Here is a 17,852-nt window from a genome sequence, read left to right on the forward strand (position 1 = left end):
TAAATGGTAGGAATTCTCCCTTAATATAGTATTTATAGTCAATACTTGACGTATAATTTTGGGAGATTTTAAACTGAACCATGTCCTCTCTGCCTCTTCTCATTGTACCTTAGTTAGAATTTCCTGCTGTGGAATTTCACAGTTTGGTCAGAGAGGCTCTACAATTACTACTTCCCTTTTGAATTTGCTTATCTACAGCTCTTGGGCTTCTTTCTTCTTTTTTTACCCTAACCTGCCCTCCCCATACCCAAAAACATCTCTTGCCCTGTGTCTTATTCTCACCTGAAAACTTAATTGTAAGACCATTGGTACTTTCCAGCCATTGCAGTGGTGGATGACTACCTTGAATGGTTGTCTCTTACAGAAACAATTACTGTGGTGCCTTCTTGAACTTATCAGATCTCCTTTATATTGGAAAGGGGAAAGCCAAGTAAGGAGAGACTTTGTAACTGTTTTCAGGGTTTATATTATAAGGAAGATACTTATAAGGGGGCTTACCTACACCATAACCTCTAAATCTACGGAGAATTCAGATTGTGGCCAGAGAAACTAGGATGGTTATTAAGCACTAAAAGAAACCCTCACATATGGACATCTCTAACTTTGGAATTTAAAGATGAATTAGAGAGGTGTACCTCTCCCTGGTATGTGTTTGCTGGAAACCTTGTATTGGGTCAGTGTCTTGGTATTTTGAGTGGGAAATTCTTCATTGTGTGGGACTTCCCCACGCACTGCAGGAAGTCTAAGTCTCCTGGCCTTACCCACTAAGTGACAGTAACACCATCAAGCCATCGTGACCACCCCAAAGTCTCCCACCTATTGCCAGTGCCTCCTAGAGGGCAAAATCGATCCTGGATGAGAAGCACTGGGTTTGATGGATTTTGATTTATTTTTTAATAGTTTAAATCTTTTTGTGGAGCCTCCATTGCTTATGATCTTTGGAAATAGGACAGTGCTTCTCTCCCTGGTATCTTTAGAGGTATACTAGTTAGATGACCTCTAGCTCTAGAATTTTATGATAATTATATCAAGATTACTTATATCCCAAAGAGATGTCTTGGAAAGCATGTTATTTTCTAACTGGGAAAGTTTAAGGCAAATAACTATTTGCAACTTACTTTTGATCAAGTAAGCACTGTGGCAAGTTAGCACCAACATTTGAAATGTGCATCCCCGAGCCATGCTGCCTGTAACGTCTTCCTCTCTGACTCTGGCTCCTGTGTGAAGTTTTGTATAGCTATTTCTATAAGTAAAATCCCCTTTTTTTTTTGAGATTTGCCTTCTGTAGCCTGTTTTTCTACTAGAAGATAGGAACCACTGAGGATTAAAAACAGCTTTCAGGGGATATGGTGTTCTCTGCTAAGCAGCTGTCGAGGTGGGTGACATTGTGTTGAGCAGTCTCTGAGGTCTCCCACCCCACCCCTGGCTTTTTAGCATTTCTCTGGGGCAAAAGATTTACTGTAAGTACATTAATTAGATTTGCTTAAGGTCTCCTAAGACCTTAATGGAAAAGGGTAAGGGGAGTTTGTTATATGAACACATATGAACACCTTGATTTTAATTTTTTCCTGAAACTGGTCTTCCCAGGAGCACCAAGATGCATGCATCTTCCCAGTCTGTATAACAAACACATTGTCACCTTCCCATTATTTCTGGAAAGTAGCAGTACAGTGCTCCCTGCCATTTCCCAGACCAGTAGTTTTCTTCCACTGTCTGAAGAGCAAAGTGCCTCGGGAGCTGCCTCAGGCTGCAAAGGCCTGGCAGCGCAGCTGCAGCTCTGGGCTGGGCTCTCAGCCTCCTTTGGGCAGCAGCTCCCCTGTTTACTGTTCTGTGTTGTTTATGAGTTCCACTTCATTTAGAGAAAGGGTTCTGCTGCCTAAGGGAGTTTGAGAGTCCCCGCCCTAGACAAACCAGGACTGGAGGTCTACACAGCAAGTTCTAAGGAGGAAGTGCATTTTATTTCCCAGGATGATGCTTCCCTGAGACTCGGTTTGGTCTATAGCTGCTATTCTGAGGGTTCTCTTTGATCTCCATTTTTGCTCCTCTCAGTCTCTTTTTTAAAGCATTACTATGGTTTTGAATGTTTTTTAGGATCTTTAGAAGTAAATAGGATTCATCCAGTTATATCACACAGAAAAGGACACAAATATAAATCTACTTTTTTAATGCGAATTAACTGATATCACAAAGAACACTCTTTTCTCTAGTGTCTCTTAAAAATGTATTATACTAAAGTTATTTTTTCCTTACCCATTGTTTAGTTCCGTAATGTGCTTTTTTTCTGCTTGATTTTTCTGCTTAGTTTCTTGGCTAACGTTGTGGTCTGATTCTGTTGGCCTGTCATCTCTTTTAACTGATAAACGTCTTTTCTGTTACTTTTTTCCATCTCTCCTTCATACTTTGACATAAAATCTTCACATTCATCTTTAAATTTCTAAATTCATTTCTTCCTCCCTTCTCTTCCCCTCTCATCCTTCTTCCTTTCCACCTTTTATTCCTCTCCTCTGCCCACTCTTTTTGGAGTGTTATTTGCAACCTCAGAGACAAATGATGATATCTGGAGATATTGTCTTATTTTACTAACTTGGCTTTTTAATCATATAAATCATATGAATGATAATGTACGTTTAATCATGTAAAATAAACATTTTATAAGTTCAAGAGGCTGTGCTGAGGTTTTGCACTCTCACTGTGTGTGTGTTGTGGGTGTGTGTGTGTGCTGAGTTTGTATAGACACTGCCATTTTTGTCCCTTTTCTTTCCAGGCTGCTAGGAAGAGGCTCAATGTTTGTGTTTTCACCAGATCAATTTCAGAGACTGCTTAAAATCAATCCAGACTGGAAAACCCATAGACTTCTTGATTTAGGTGCTGGAGATGGAGAAGTCACGAAAATCATGAGCCCTCATTTTGAAGAAATTTATGCCACTGAGCTGTCTGAAACTATGATATGGCAGCTTCAAAAGAAGAAATACAGGTATAATTTTTAGACATGGTTTGGGGTATAGTTCCTGGTTTTTGATGCATTTGTTCCTGAAAGTATATTACTTAAGAGATGAGCCAGAAACAGTTTTCCATGATTAGAAATTAAAGTAAAACTTCCCATGTTATGGGTAAGTGGAAATTGAGAGAAATCATTTTTGCCTGGCAGTGTTTTGCTGGACTAGAGGACTTGGCACTGTAAGGAGAAAAAGGGTTGGTGAGAGAGAACTTGGGAAAGGGAGACCAGAGGTAGAGACTTGTTCCCTAGTTGGATTCTGGCATTTTCAAATCTTGTTTTTATTTTTGTTTCATTTTTTTTTCTCTTTTTTATAAAAAAATGTTTTTACTGTGGTAAAAATATATAACATAGAATTTACCATTTAGTCATTTTTTAAGTGTACAGTTCAGTAGTATTAAGTTCATGCTGCTTTGTGACCATGACCACTGTCCGTCTCCAGAACCTTTTCATTTTCCGGAATGTACCCCTTAAACGCTAATTCTCCATTCCTCCCTCCCCTAAGCTCCTGACAACAACTCTTCTGTTTTTTGCCTCTATAAATTTGACTACCCGAAAACTTCAAATAAGAGGACTCATACATATTTATCTTTTTGTGACTGGCTTATTTCACTTAACAACACCTTTAAAGTCCATTCTTGTTAAAGTATGTGTCAGAGTCTCCCTTATTAAGGCTGAATAATATTCCTTTGTGTATATTCGTAGCACAGTTTGCCTATCTGTTCATCAGTCGGTAGATGCTTGTGTTGCTTCCACCTCTTCCTGTTGTGAATAACGAACCCTGCTGTGAATGTGTGTACAAATACCTGTGTGAGCTGCTGCTTTCACTTCTTTTGGGCATATACCCAGAAGTGGAATTGCTGATATGTATTTAATTTCTTAAGGAATTGTCATACCATTTTCCTGTGCATCCCCACCATCTTACATCCCACCAGCAATGCACAAGGGTTCTAGTTTTCCTCCATCATCACCAATACTTGTTAGTTTCTGTTGTTTTGTAATAGCCATCTTAATGAGTATGAAATGTCATATCTTGGTTTTAAGGCCATCTCCTGCTTGAGAGACTTAGGAACAATGCTATTCATTAGGCACTTTGGGTTCCCTTGGGTGGGTGAAGAGGGTGCGGAATATAGAATGGGGGATATGGGGATACAGCCTGCCGCCTTCTCTGATATTTTGGAAGCCGGGCTTAGTTTCAGAAAGAAAGGAGAAGGAATTAGGCACTCACTTTCCTATCCACTGAAGTCTCTTATACAGACTAACCCTAGACACAGAGCATTAGCATAGCTCTAGGAGCGGGACTGGACTGAACCTGTGTGAAACCTGAACATTTTTAGCCTGGGGAAGAGAAGGCCAAGTAAGAAGGGGGCAGAGGGAAGATTATTGTAAATAAATATTTAATGGCACATTAAGTGGAGGAAGGAGACAATGTAGTTTCTGGTATAATCAGGCACAGTTAGGCCTCAGAAGTTGAGTTCAAGGTAAGGCAGCTGGATCTTCCTAACAGCTGGAGTGCCTGAGTCCTGGTCACTCTTTAGTGTTTAAGAAAGTAGCTGTTAAGGATGTTATCAGAGACATCCGTGTGAGGTTAAGCAGTGATTTGCCAGATCCCCCTTAGCTCCAGCAGTCTGCCTCAGCTTAGATCCTGGTGGGCCTTTGTGGTGAGGTTTTAAATGTATTTCTTCAATTAGAAATTTATTCACCATTTCAAAACTTGGAATGCTCTCACCTGGTATAACAATGGCTTAAATCAGGCTGCATTCCTAATCTGACTCTCTCCTGCCCACTTAAAAAAAATCTGTGATTGAAAGTGGGTACGGGATGGAAGGTGTTTGACTCATGCCTTCTTTCCTCTCCCTCCCACTCCTGCCTCTTTCCTTCCTTGCTTGACATTAAAGTCTTTGAGAGTAAAAGCCTTAGGTGGAGTTTGCAGTGACAATTCAGATACTTGAATTAGCCATTCAGTACATCTAAAGTTTATGTGCTTTGTAACCTAGGAAACTTAACCATCATATAAAAAGTACTTAGTTTAATTTTTTCCTAATACATAACATATATGGTAATATGTTTTTGCAGTTTGACATAAATAGGGAATTCGTACTGGTAGGTGCCCCCTCCATAATATTATTAGCATGAAATAAACATACAGTCACAAAAGTGGCAGCTTTGGTGCTGTTTGAGATTTTAATGGGAAAGTAGGATCTTAGTAAGTTTAGGGTTCACCCAACCCATCATGGCAGGGCAAACTTCTAGCTTAATTCCATATTGTTCTGGCTTCTTTTTGGTAGGTGGCTATTTTTTGTCTTCAATATCTGGGATCATAAAAAACTGGCTTTTTAATAAAGGTTCTGGGTGTCATTTGTGAAACAAATCAATAAACAGAAAACAGCCTGGATTTTCCTCAATATTGCCAAGATATCGTTGTTTTTGCCAGAAAACTGGATTATAAAATTTAAGGATGTGGCATTGAGTTTTAAAACAAAGTAATTACTTATCTTTTATATTGTTGGTGTTTTTTGTTTTTATTTAGAAATTATCAAAATACTGGTTGCTTTGTTACTTCTCTAAGGAAAATGTATTTTAAATCCTCCTTAAAGGTAAACTGTTACTTGTCTCATTTCCTTGAAAATAATCCCTGAAACAGATGCCATGCTTCTAGGGTTAGAAATACAGTTTTGGAAAAGCCGTTGAGACAGGAAAGGATTATATAATTAATTTTTGGTTGCGTGTATTAATGAACAATATCACAAATGCAAATGGCAATAAACAAAAAAACTGTTCATTCACAGGAAAAGTTTTTGGCAGTATGTTTACCTTCTTCAGTCTGCTTGACCAAAAGTTAGTGTTGGACATTAGTACTGGCGGTTAGTAGATGGTAGAGGAAAGAAGTGTGTGATAATGTGCCAAGTGGTAATGGAGATGGGTTTTAGAATTAAATCCTCACAGACAATTCACATGTAAGTAATCAGACAGGAATTGTATATACATTTTTGACAGTAAAGAAAAAAGAACTTTAATGTAAATTTGAAAAGTGCTTGACTTTATCCATTATCTGTAGGTTTGGAATCTTTTTTTTTTTTTTTTTTTTTTATTAATAATTATTTTTTATTGAAGGCTAGTTGACACACAGTATTACATTACATGAGTTTCAAGTGTACAACACAGTGGTAGAACATTTATATACATAATTCTAGGTTCCAGCTATCACCCTACCAGGCTGTTACAATATCTTGACTATATTCCTTATGCTATACCTTACATCCCGGTTACTAATTTATTTTACCATTGGAGGTCTGTCCTTTTTTTTTTTTTTTTTTTTTTTTTTGTGAGGGCATCTCTCATATTTATTGATCAAATGGTTGTTAACGACAATAAAATTCTGTATAGGGGAGTCAATGCTCAATGCACAATCATTATTCCACCCCAAGCCTAATTTTTGTCAGTCTACAATCTTCTGAGGCATAACAAACAAGTTTTTACATGTAGAACAAATTCTTACATAATGAATAAGTTACATAGTGAACAGTACAAGGGCAGTCATCACAGAAACTTTCGGTTTTGCTCATGCATTATGAACTATAAACAGTCAGTTCAAATATGAATACTCATTTGGTTTTTATACTTGATTTATATGTGGATACCACATTTCTCTCTTTATTATTATTATTTTTAATAAAATGCTGAAGTGGTAGGTAGATACAAGATAAAGGTAGAAAACATAGTTTAGTGTTGTAAGAGAGCACATGTAGATGATCAGGTGTGTGCCTGTAGACTATGTGTTAATCCAAGCTAGACCAGGGCAATAAAACATCCACGTATACAGAAGATTTCTCTCAGAACGGGGGGGTGAGGTTCTAAGCCTCACCTCTGTTGATCCCCAATTTCTCACCTGATGGCCCCCCTGCGACTGTGCCTGTCTTAGGTTGTTCCTCCCTTGAGGAATCTTACCCGTCTCTGGCTAACCAGTCATCTTCCGGGGCCATACAGGGAAATGTGAAGTTGGTAAGTGAGAGAGAAGCCTTATTGTTTGAAAAAGTTAGCTTTTTACTTCTTTGCATATTTATGCCCTGTGGCTTCTATGCCCAGCATTTGTCTTGAGGTATCTTTACCACTTGGAAGAATTATGATACTCGGTAAATTTGATATGAGGCACGAATTCTATTTAAGGGTTGTAATTAGGAAGGAAGAAGAAAAGCTATAGAAGTAGCAGGCGGAAGAAAACATGGGAAGATTGATTATTTCTTTGATATATCTTCTTGTAGAGTAACTTCAGCATGTATAGGTTTTAAGCTACTACTTAAATTGCACACACACATTAACATAATAGGAGTATAGTTACATAACCAAAGCATATCTGTAATTACCAGCCATCTGCAGTGAAACCAAGAAAACCTGTTAGGCACCTTAGGCATTTGTGAAAACTTATCTATGATATGGTGGATATTGTCCAAATGAACTTGAACAGTCTGAGAGAAATCAGACAAATTAAAACAACCCATTCCTGGGGACTGTTCACATGCCATATGTTCTTTTAACAATAAATAGTTTGTAGTTGTAAGACTTTGGAGCGCTACAATTTGCACTTCTCCAAATTCTTGGTTGAGTTCCAACAGTATAGATCCAGTCCAATTTTGTTGTTTTACTGTATGCACAGGCCAGCTTAGATATCTCCTTCCTCATTCCCATGGCAGGTCCAGGAACTGGTGGGATGAGTGCATCTACAGCTGTAGCAGTGCGTGGATCTTTGTTGGGGTTTTTTGATGATCATCTTCTGGCATGAGTCTTCCAGAGGGTGCAGATGTTGGAAGTTCTTTTTCATATCGTATCTTAGTTCATTTTCGGGGTAGCCCAATTAGGCTTTGATCCTCTGTATAAACACAAACAGACCCTTTGCCTACACTTTTATATGCCCTTTATACCCTTGTGTAGAACTCGTTGGAGGTTACCACACAGGAACTGCCCTTTTTTTTTTTTTTTTTTGCTATCACTAATCTACACTTACATGACGAATATTATGTTTACTAGGCTCTCCCCTATACCAGGTCTCCCCTATAAACCCCTTTACAGTCACTGTCCATCAGCATAGCAAAATGTTGTAGAATCACTACTTGCCTTCTCTGTGTTGTACAGCCCTCCCTTTTCTCCTACCCCCCCATGCATGTTAATCTTAATACCCCCCTACTTCTCCCCCCCTTATCCCTCCCTACCCACCCATCCTCCCCAGTCCCTTTCCCTTTGGTACCTGTTAGTCCATTCTTGAGTTCTGTGATTCTGCTGCTGTTTTGTTCCTTCAGTTTTTCCTTTGTTCTTATATTCCACAGATAAGTGAAATCATTTGGTATTTCTCTTTCTCCGCTTGGCTTGTTTCACTGAGCATAATACCCTCCAGCTCCATCCATGTTGCTGCAAATGATTGGATTTGCCCTTTTCTTATAGCTGAGTAGTATTCCATTGTGTATATGTACCACATCTTCTTTATCCATTCATCTATCGATGGACATTTAGGTTGCTTCCAATTCTTGGCTATTGTAAATAGTGCTGCAATAAACATAGGGGTGCATCTGTCTTTCTCAAACTTGATTGCTGCATTCTTAGGGTAAATTCCTAGGAGTGGAATTCCTGGGTCCAATGGTAAGTCTGTTTTGAGCATTTTGATGTACCTCCATACTGCTTTCCACAATGGTTGAACTAACTTACATTCCCACCAGCAGTGTAGGAGGGTTCCCCTTTCTCCACAGCCTCGCCAACATTTGTTGTTGTTTGTCTTTTGGATGGCAGCCATCCTTACTGGTGTGAGGTGATACCTCATTGTAGTTTTAATTTGCATTTCTCTGATAATTAGCGATGTGGAGCATCTTTTCATGTGTCTGTTGGCCATCTGTATTTCTTTTTTGGAGAACTGTCTGTTCAGTTCCTCTGCCCATTTTTTAATTGGGTTATTTGTTTTTTGTTTGTTGAGGCGTGAGAGCTCCTTATATATTCTGGACGTCAAGCCTTTATCGGATGTGTCATTTTCAAATATATTCTCCCATACTGTAGGGATCCTTCTTGTTCTATTGATGGTGTCTTTTGCTGTACAGAAGCTTTTCAGCTTAATATAGTCCCACTTACTCATTTTTGCTGTTGTTTTCCTTGCCCGGGGAGATATGTTCAAGAAGAGGTCACTCATGTTTATGTCTAAGAGGTTTTCGCCTATGTTTTCTTCCAAGAGTTTAATGGTTTCATGGCTTACATTCAGGTCTTTGATCCATTTTGAGTTTACTTTTGTATATGGGGTTAGACAATGGTCCAGTTTCATTCTCCTACATGTAGCTGTCCAGTTTTGCCAGCACCACCTGTTGAAGAGACTGTCATTTCACCATTGTATGTCCATGGCTCCTTTATCAAATATTAATTGACCATATATGTCTGGGTTAATGTCTGGATTCTCTAGTCTGTTCCATTGGTCTGTGGCTCTGCTCTTGTGCCAGTACCAAATTGTCTTGATTACTATGGCTTTATAGTAGAGCTTGAAGTTGGGGAGTGAGATCCCCCCTACTTTATTCTTCTTTCTCAGGATTGCTTTGGCTATTCGGGGTCTTTGGTGTTTCCATATGAATTTTTGAATTATTTGTTCCAGTTCATTGAAGAATGTTGCTGGTAGTTTCATAGGGATTGCATCAAATCTGTATATTGCTTTGGGCAGGATGGCCATTTTAACGATATTAATTCTTCCTAGCCATGAGCATGGGATGAGTTTCCATCTGTTAGTGTCCCCTTTAATTTCTCTTAAGAGTGACTTGTAGTTTTCAGAGTATAAGTCTTTCACTTCTTTGGTTAGGTTTATTCCTAGGTATTTTATTTTTTTTGATGCAATTGTGAATGGAGTTGTTTTCCTGATTTCTCTCTCTGTTGGTTCATTGTTAGTATATAGGAAAGCCACAGATTTCTGTGTGTTGATTTTGTATCCTGCAACTTTGCTGTATTCCGATATCAGTTCTAGTAGTTTTGGGGTGGAGTCTTTAGGGTTTTTTATGTACAGTATCATGTCATCTGCAAATAGTGACAGTTTAACTTCTTCTTTACCAATCTGGATTCCTTGTATTTCTTTATTTTGTCTGATTGCCGTGGCTAGGACCTCCAGTACTATGTTAAATAACAGTGGAGAGAGTGGGCATCCCTGTCTAGTTCCCGATCTCAGAGGAAATGCTTTCAGCTTCTCGCTGTTCAATATAATGTTGGCTGTGGGTTTATCATAGATGGCCTTTATTATGTTGAGGTACTTGCCCTCTATTCCCATTTTGCTGAGAGTTTTTAACATGAATGGATGTTGAACTTTGTCAAATGCTTTTTCAGCATCTATGGAGATGATCATGTGGTTTTTGTCTTTCTTTTTGTTGATGTGGTGGATGATGTTGATGGACTTTCGAATGTTGTACCATCCTTGCATCCCTGGAATGAATCCCACTTGGTCATGGTGTATGATCCTTTCGATGTATTTTTGAATTCGGTTTGCTAATATTTTGTTGAGTATTTTTGCATCTACGTTCATCAGGGATATTGGTCTGTAGTTTTCTTTTTTGGTGGGGTCTTTGCCTGGTTTTGGTATTAGGGTGATGTTAGCTTCATAGAATGAGTTTGGGAGTATCCCCTCCTCCTCTATTTTTTGGAAAACTTTAAGGAGAATGGGTATTATGTCTTCCCTGTATGTCTGATAAAATTCCGAGGTAAATCCATCTGGCCCGGGGGTTTTGTTCTTTGGTAGTTTTTTGATTACCTCTTCAATTTCGTTGCTGGTAATTGGTCTGTTTAGATTTTCTGTTTCTTCCTGGGTCAATCTTGGAAGGTTATATTTTTCTAGGAAGTTGTCCATTTCTCCTAGGTTTCCCAGCTTGTTAGCATATAGGTTTTCATAGTATTCTCCAATAATTCTTTGCATTTCCGTGGGGTCCGTCGTGATTTTTCCTTTCTCGTTTCTGATACTGTTGATTTGTGTTGACTCTCTTTTCTTCTTAATAAGTCTGGCTAGAGGCTTATCTATTTTGTTTATTTTCTCGAAGAACCAGCTCTTGGTTTCATTGATTTTTGCTATTGTTTTATTCTTCTCAATTTTATTGATTTCTTCTCTGATCTTTATTATGTCCCTCCTTCTGCTGACCTTAGGCCTCATCTGTTCTTCTTTTTCCAATTTCGATAATTGTGACATTAGACCATTCATTTGGGATTGCTCTTCCTTTTTTAAATATGCTTGGATTGCTATATACTTTCCTCTTAAGACTGCTTTTGCTGTGTCCCACAGAAGTTGGGGCTTAGTGTTGTTGTTGTCATTTGTTTCCATATATTGCTGGATCTCCATTTTGATTTGGTCATTGATCCATTGATTATTTAGGAGCGTGTTGTTAAGCCTCCATGTGTTCGTGAGCCTCTTTGCTTTCTTTGTACAGTTTATTTCTAGTTTTATGCCTTTGTGGTCTGAAACGTTGGTTGGTAGGATTTCAATCTTTTGGAATTTTCTGAGGCTCTTTTTGTGGCCTAGTATGTGGTCTATTCTGGAGAATGTTCCATGTGCACTTGAGAAGAATGTATATCCCACTGCTTTTGGATGTAGAGTTCTATAGATGTCTATTAGGTCCATCTGCTCTACTGTGTTGTTCAGTGCTTCCGTGTCCTTACTTATTTTCTGCCCAGTGGATCTATCCTTTGGGGTGAGTGGTGTGTTGAAGTCTCCTAGAATGAATGCATTGCAGTCTATATCCCCCTTTAGTTCTGTTAGTATTTGTTTCACATATGCTGGTGCTCCTGTGTTGGGTGCATATATATTTAGAATGGTTATATCCTCTTGTTTGACTGAGCCCTTTATCATTATGTAGTGTCCTTCTTTATCTCTTGTTACTTTCTTTGTTTTGAAGTCTATTTTGTCTGATATTAGTACTGCAACCCCTGCTTTCTTCTCACTGTTGTTTGCTTGAAATATGTTTTTCCATCCCTTGACTTTTAGTCTGTACATGTCTTTGGGTTTGAGGTGAGTTTCTTGTAAGCAGCATATAGATGGGTCTTGCTTTTTTATCCATTCTGTTACTCTGTGTCTTTTGATTGGTGCATTCAACCCATTAACATTTAGGGTGACTATTGAAAGATATGTACTTATTGCCATTGCAGGCTTTAAATTCGTGGTTACCAAAGGTTCAAGGTTAGCCTCTTTAGTATCTTACTGCCTAACTTAGCTCGCTTATTGAGCTGTTATATACACTGTCTGGAGATTCTTTTCTTCTCTCCCTTCTTGTTCCTCCTCCTCGATTCTTCATATGTTGGGTGTTTTGTGCTGTGCTCTTTCTAGGAGTGCTCCCATCTAGAGCAGTCCCTGTAAGATGTTCTGTAGAGGTGGTTTGTGGAAAGCAAATTCCCTCAGCTTTTGTTTGTCTGGGAATTGTTTAATCCCACCGTCATATTTGAATGATAGTCGTGCTGGATACAGTATCCTTGGTTCAAGGCCCTTCTGTTTCATTGTATTAAATATATCATGCCATTCTCTTCTGGCCTGTAGGGTTTCTGTTGAGAAATCTGACGTTAGCCTGATGGGTTTCCCTTTATAGGTGACCTTTTTCTCTCTAGCTGCCTTTAACACTCTTTCCTTGTCCTTGATCTTTGCCATTTTTATTATTATGTGTCTTGGTGTTGCCCTTCTTGGATCCTTTCTGTTGGGGGTTCTGTGTATTTCCGTGGTCTGTTTGATTACTTCCTCCCCCAGTGTGGGGAAGTTTTCAGCAATTATTTCTTCTAAGATACTTTCCATCTCTTTGCCTCTCTCTTCTTCTTCTGGGACCCCTATAATACGGATATTGCTCCTTTTAGATTGGTCACACAGTTCTCTTAATATTGTTTCATTCCTGGAGATCCTTTTGTCTCTCTCTATGTCAGCTTCTATGCGTTCCTGTTCTCTGATTTCAATTCCATCAATGGCCTCTTGCATTCTATCCATTCTGCTTATAAACCCTTCCAGAGTTTGTTTCATTTCTGCGATCTCCTTTCTGGCATCTGTGATCTCTTTCCGGACTTCATCCCATTTTTCTTGCGTATTTCTCTGCATCTCTGTCAGCATGTTTATGATTCTTATTTTGAATTCTTTGTCAGGGAGACTGGTTAGGTCTGTCTCCTTCTCTGGTGTTGTCTCTGTGATCTTTGTCTGCCTGTAGCTTTGCCTTTTCATGGTGATAGGAATAGTCTGCAGAACTGGGACGAGTGATGGCTGGAAGGACTTCCTTTCTTGTTGGTTTGTGGCCCTCCTCTCCTGGGAGAACAGCGCCCTCTAGTGGCTTGTGCTGGGCAGCTGCGCGCAGACAGGGCTTCTGCTTCCTGCCCGGCTGCTATGGAGTTAATCTCCGCTGTTGCTGTGGGCGTGGCCTGGCTCGGGCAGCTGCTCCAAAGTGGTGGAGTCGCGTTGGAGCAGGAGCTGCTGGGAGGCTATTTATCTCCGTAAGGGGCCTCCCTGCTCCCTGCAGCCCAGGGGTTAGGGTGCCCAGAGATCCCGGATTCCCTACCTCTCGATTAAGTGGCCCGCCCTGCCCCTTTAAGACTTCCAAAAAGCACCCGCCAAAACAAAACAACGACCAGAAAAAAAAACAAGGAAAAAATTTTTTTAATTAAAAAAAAAAAAAAGGTGGTCGTTCGTTTTTCTTTATTCTCCGGTGCCAGCCTCAGGCCTCTGCTCACCGGTCTTTCTGCCCTGTTTCCCTAATATTGGGGTCCCTGTCCCTTTAAGACTTCCAAAAAGCGCTCGCCAAAACAAAGCAGCAAAAAAGCAAAAAAAAAAAAAAAAAATGGTCGCGCGCTTTTCTTATGTCCTCTGTCGCCCAGCCTCCAGTGCCTGCTCACTGTTCTTGCTGCCCTGTTTTCCCAGTATCGAGGGCCCTGCACTCTGGCTGGGGCTGGGTGTTCGGCAGCCCTGGGCTCCGTCTCCCTCCCGCTCTGCCTGCTCTTCTCCCGCCGGGAGCTGGGGGGAGGGGCGCTCGGCTCCCGCGGGGCCGGGGCTTGTATCTTACCCCCTTCGCGAGGCGCTGGGTTCTCTCAGGTGTGGATGTGGTCTGGATATTGTCCTGTGTCCTCTGGTCTTTATTCTAGGAAGGGTTGTCTTTGTTATATTTTCATAGATATATGTTGTTTTGGGAGGAGATTTCCGCTGCTCTACTCACGCCGCCATCTTCCGCCCCCATCAGGTTTGGAATCTTTATTGAAAATAAAATACTGTAGTTAATTCTTTTTCTTATAATATACTTTCTTTTTTTTTTTAAATAAAAGATATTGGAGACTGAAGGGCAGATTACCATTCACCGTCAATCCACCGCTGTAGAAGCAGTTACTCAAAGACTGATGTCCGGTTCTCTTACCTGATAAGAAGAGAACAAATGACCTGAACAACATACTAGGAGAATTTCCTAGTTGTGATTTCTGTTCTGCCAGTGATTTATAGTGGAACTTTGGACAAATCACTTCTTTCATTTTTCTCATAAGAATAGGAAAATTCTAACAACTAGTTAGGATTCCTGGGCTAATATACAGATGGAGCTAATAAATCTGTCTTCATCAGTGGCACTGAGTGTACAAGTACAAATCACAAGAAAGAAGTAAAGATGAAGTTAGACTTCTGTAGGTATGGTTTTAAGTGCAGGATTATGGCCATTTTCTGTTATGAGCAGGTATTTCTGTCTTTCAAAATTATGAACATGGGAATTACCTATCTGCAAGTAATTCTCAAATGGTTTTGTGAGGTTATTCTAGATTAAAACAATGCTGATGATATTTGGCTTTTACATCATTGTAGATGTGCCTAAGATTTTTGTTTTTTGTGTTTTTAAATCAAGGATATAATTTGTTTTTTGGTAATTTATGAATTTAAGTTGGCTGTTTGGCTAAGGTATTAATGTACAAATAGTCCCTTTTAATCGTTCATTTTGGTTTTGAAAATGGAAATTGATGACATTTTTATCCTGACAGTAGAATCTTCTTTGTAGTTTGAGCTAAATCTGAAATGATCATTGCAGTCACAATTTCAATACTACAAGGCCATTTTGAAGCCCTTATGTCCTACTTATTTGAAGTAACAAAGAAATTGTCTTAACCCCTTGAAGTTAGAACATTGTTTTGGAGGAGGTTTTAGTTTTTTAAAAACCCAGATTGAAAAGAAAATGCAGCTGAGAGGTTGGTGTTGCTTTTTATTCTACTATTCAAAAATGGTCTAAAATGTCATTATGCTAATCAGTTTTCCAGAAAAGCCCTCATTATAAATCTTTTAGAATTTTCTAAGATATCTCTACTGTATTGCTCAGCATTATCAAAGACTTGTTTACCAAAGAAACTTTTTCCTGCCTCCGTTTTCCGGTCTCTGTTCTAACACCCCTGACCTACCACATTCTGATTGATATACCAAGCAGGAGTGAGTCATTTACAGAATTATCTTTATGGTTTGGCTAACAATGACTCTTGATATAGTAACTCCTTTCTATAGATAAAACACTTTTATTTATTTATTTGGTATAATTAATATACAATTACATGAGCAACATTGTGGTTGCTAGATTCCCCCCATTATCAAGTTCCCATGACATACCCCATTACATGTCATACCCATTACATCCCATGACATACCCATTATAGTCACTGTCCATCAGCGTAGTAAGATGCTATAGAGTCACTACTTTTCTTCTCTGCACTATACTGCCCCCCCCTTGCACCCCCTTACATTATGTGTGTTGATGGTAATGCCCCTTATTCCCCTTCTCCCTTCCCACCCACCTTCCCCAGTCCCTTTCCCTTTGGCAACTGTTAGTCCATTCTTGGGTTCTGTGAGTCTGCTGCTGTTTTGTGCCTTCAGTTTTTGCTTTGTTCTTATGCTCCACAGATGAGTGAGATCATTTGGTACTGGTCTTTCTCTGCGTGGCTTATTTCACTGAGCGTAATACCCTCTAGCTCCATCCATGTTGTTGCAAATGGTAGAATTTGTTTTCTTCTTATGGCTGAATAATATTCCATTGTGTATATGTACCACATCTTCTTTATCCATTCACCTACTGATGGACACTTAGGTTGCTTCCATTTCTTGGCTCTTGTAAATAGTGCTGGAATAAACATAGGGGTGAATATGTCTTTTTGAAACTGGGCTCCTGCATTCTTTTTTTTTAAATTATTTTTTAATTTGGTATCGTTAATATACAATTACTTGAAAAACATTATGGTTACTAGACTCCCCTATTATCAAGTCCCCTCTACATACTCCATTGCAGTCACTGTTGATTAGCATAGTAAGATGCTATAGAATCACTACTTGTCTTCTCTGTGTAAACTGCTTTTCCTGTGTCCCCACCCCTACATTATGTGTGCTAATCATAATGCCCCTTTTTCCCTCTTATCCCTCCCCACCCATCCTCCCCCAGTCCATTTCCTTTTGGTAATTGTTAGTCCATTTTTGGGTTCTGTGAGTCTGCTGCTGTTTTGTTCCTTCACTTTTTGCTTTGTTCTATGCTCCACAGATGAGTGAAATCATTTGATATTTGTTTTTCTCCACCTGGCTTATTTCACTGAGCATAATACCCTCAAGCGCCATCCATGTTGTTGCAAATGGTAGGATTTGTTTTCTTCTTATGGCTGAATAATATTCCATTGTGTATATGTACCACATCTTTATCCATTCATCTACTGATGGACACTTGGCTCCTGCATTCTTAGGGTAAATTCCTAGGAGTGGAATTCCTAGGTCAAATGGTATTTCTATTTTTAGTTTTTTGAGGAACCTCCATACTGCTTCTTTCCACAATGGTTGAACTAGTTTACATTCCCACCAGCAGTGTAGGAGGGTTCCCCTTTCTCTGTATCCTTGCCAGCATTTGTTGTTCCTAGTCTTTTCTATGTTGGCCATCCTAACTGTTGTGAGGTGATATCTCATTGTGGTTTTAATTTGCATTTCCCTGATAATTAGTGATGTGGACCATGTTTTCATATGCCTATTGGTCATCCGAATTTCTTCTTTGGAGAAGTGACTCTTCATATCCTCTGCCCATTTTTTAACAGGGTTATTTGCTTTTGGGGGGTTGAGGCATGTGAGTTCTTTATATATTTTGGATGTTAACCAGTTGTCAGATCTGTCATTTACAAATACATTCTCCCATATTGTAGGATTCCTTTTTGTTCTGCTGGTGGTGTCCTTTGCTGTACAGAAGCTTTTTAGTTTGATGTAGTCCCATGAGTTCATTTTTGCTTTCGTTTCCCTTGCCCGAGGAGATGCTTTCAGGAAGAAGTTGCTCATGCTTATATTCAGGAAATGTTTGCCTCTGTTGTGTTCTAAGAGTTTTATGGTTTCATGACTTGCATTCAGATCTTTGATCCATTTTGAGTTTACTTTTGTGTATGGGGTTAGACAATAATCCAATTTCATTCTCTTGCATGTAGTTGTCCAGTTTTGCCAACACCAGCTATTGAAGAGGCTGTCATTTCCCCATTGTATATCCATGGCTCCTTTATCGTATACTAATTGACTATATATGGTTGTGTTTATATCAGGGCTCTGTAGTCTGTTCCATTGGTCTATGGGTCTGTTCTTGTGCCAGTACCAAATTGTCTTGATTACTGTGGCTTTGTAGTAAGCTTAAAGTCGGGGAGTGTAATTCCCCCAGATTTATTCTTCCTTCTCAGGATTGCTTTGGCTATTTTGGGTCTTTTGTGGTTCCGTATGGATTTTAGAACTATTTGCTCTAGTTTGTTGAAGAATGCTGTTGGTATTTTGATAGGGATTGCATTGAATCTAGGGATTGCTTTAGGCAGGATGGCCATTTTGACAATATTAATTCTTCCTAGCAATGAGCATGGGATGAGTTTCCATTTGTTAGTG

General features: G+C 39.3%; 1 protein-coding gene across 2 annotated transcripts in view; it reads left to right on the top strand.

The window, feature by feature from the left end:
• The window catches only part of METTL9 (methyltransferase 9, His-X-His N1(pi)-histidine), a 49,795-nt gene that overhangs the window by 12,821 nt on the left and 19,122 nt on the right, over window positions 1-17,852 (top strand). For both annotated transcript variants that reach the window (XM_036916977.2, XM_036916976.2), the window contains exon 3: window positions 2,765-2,974. In XM_036916977.2, the coding sequence (XP_036772872.1) occupies window positions 2,765-2,974 (210 nt within the window). The remainder of the gene's footprint in view (window positions 1-2,764; window positions 2,975-17,852) is intronic.

This window comes from Manis pentadactyla, chromosome 10 (assembly GCF_030020395.1).
Source record: "Manis pentadactyla isolate mManPen7 chromosome 10, mManPen7.hap1, whole genome shotgun sequence".
NCBI classification, from domain to species: Eukaryota; Metazoa; Chordata; class Mammalia; order Pholidota; family Manidae; genus Manis; species Manis pentadactyla.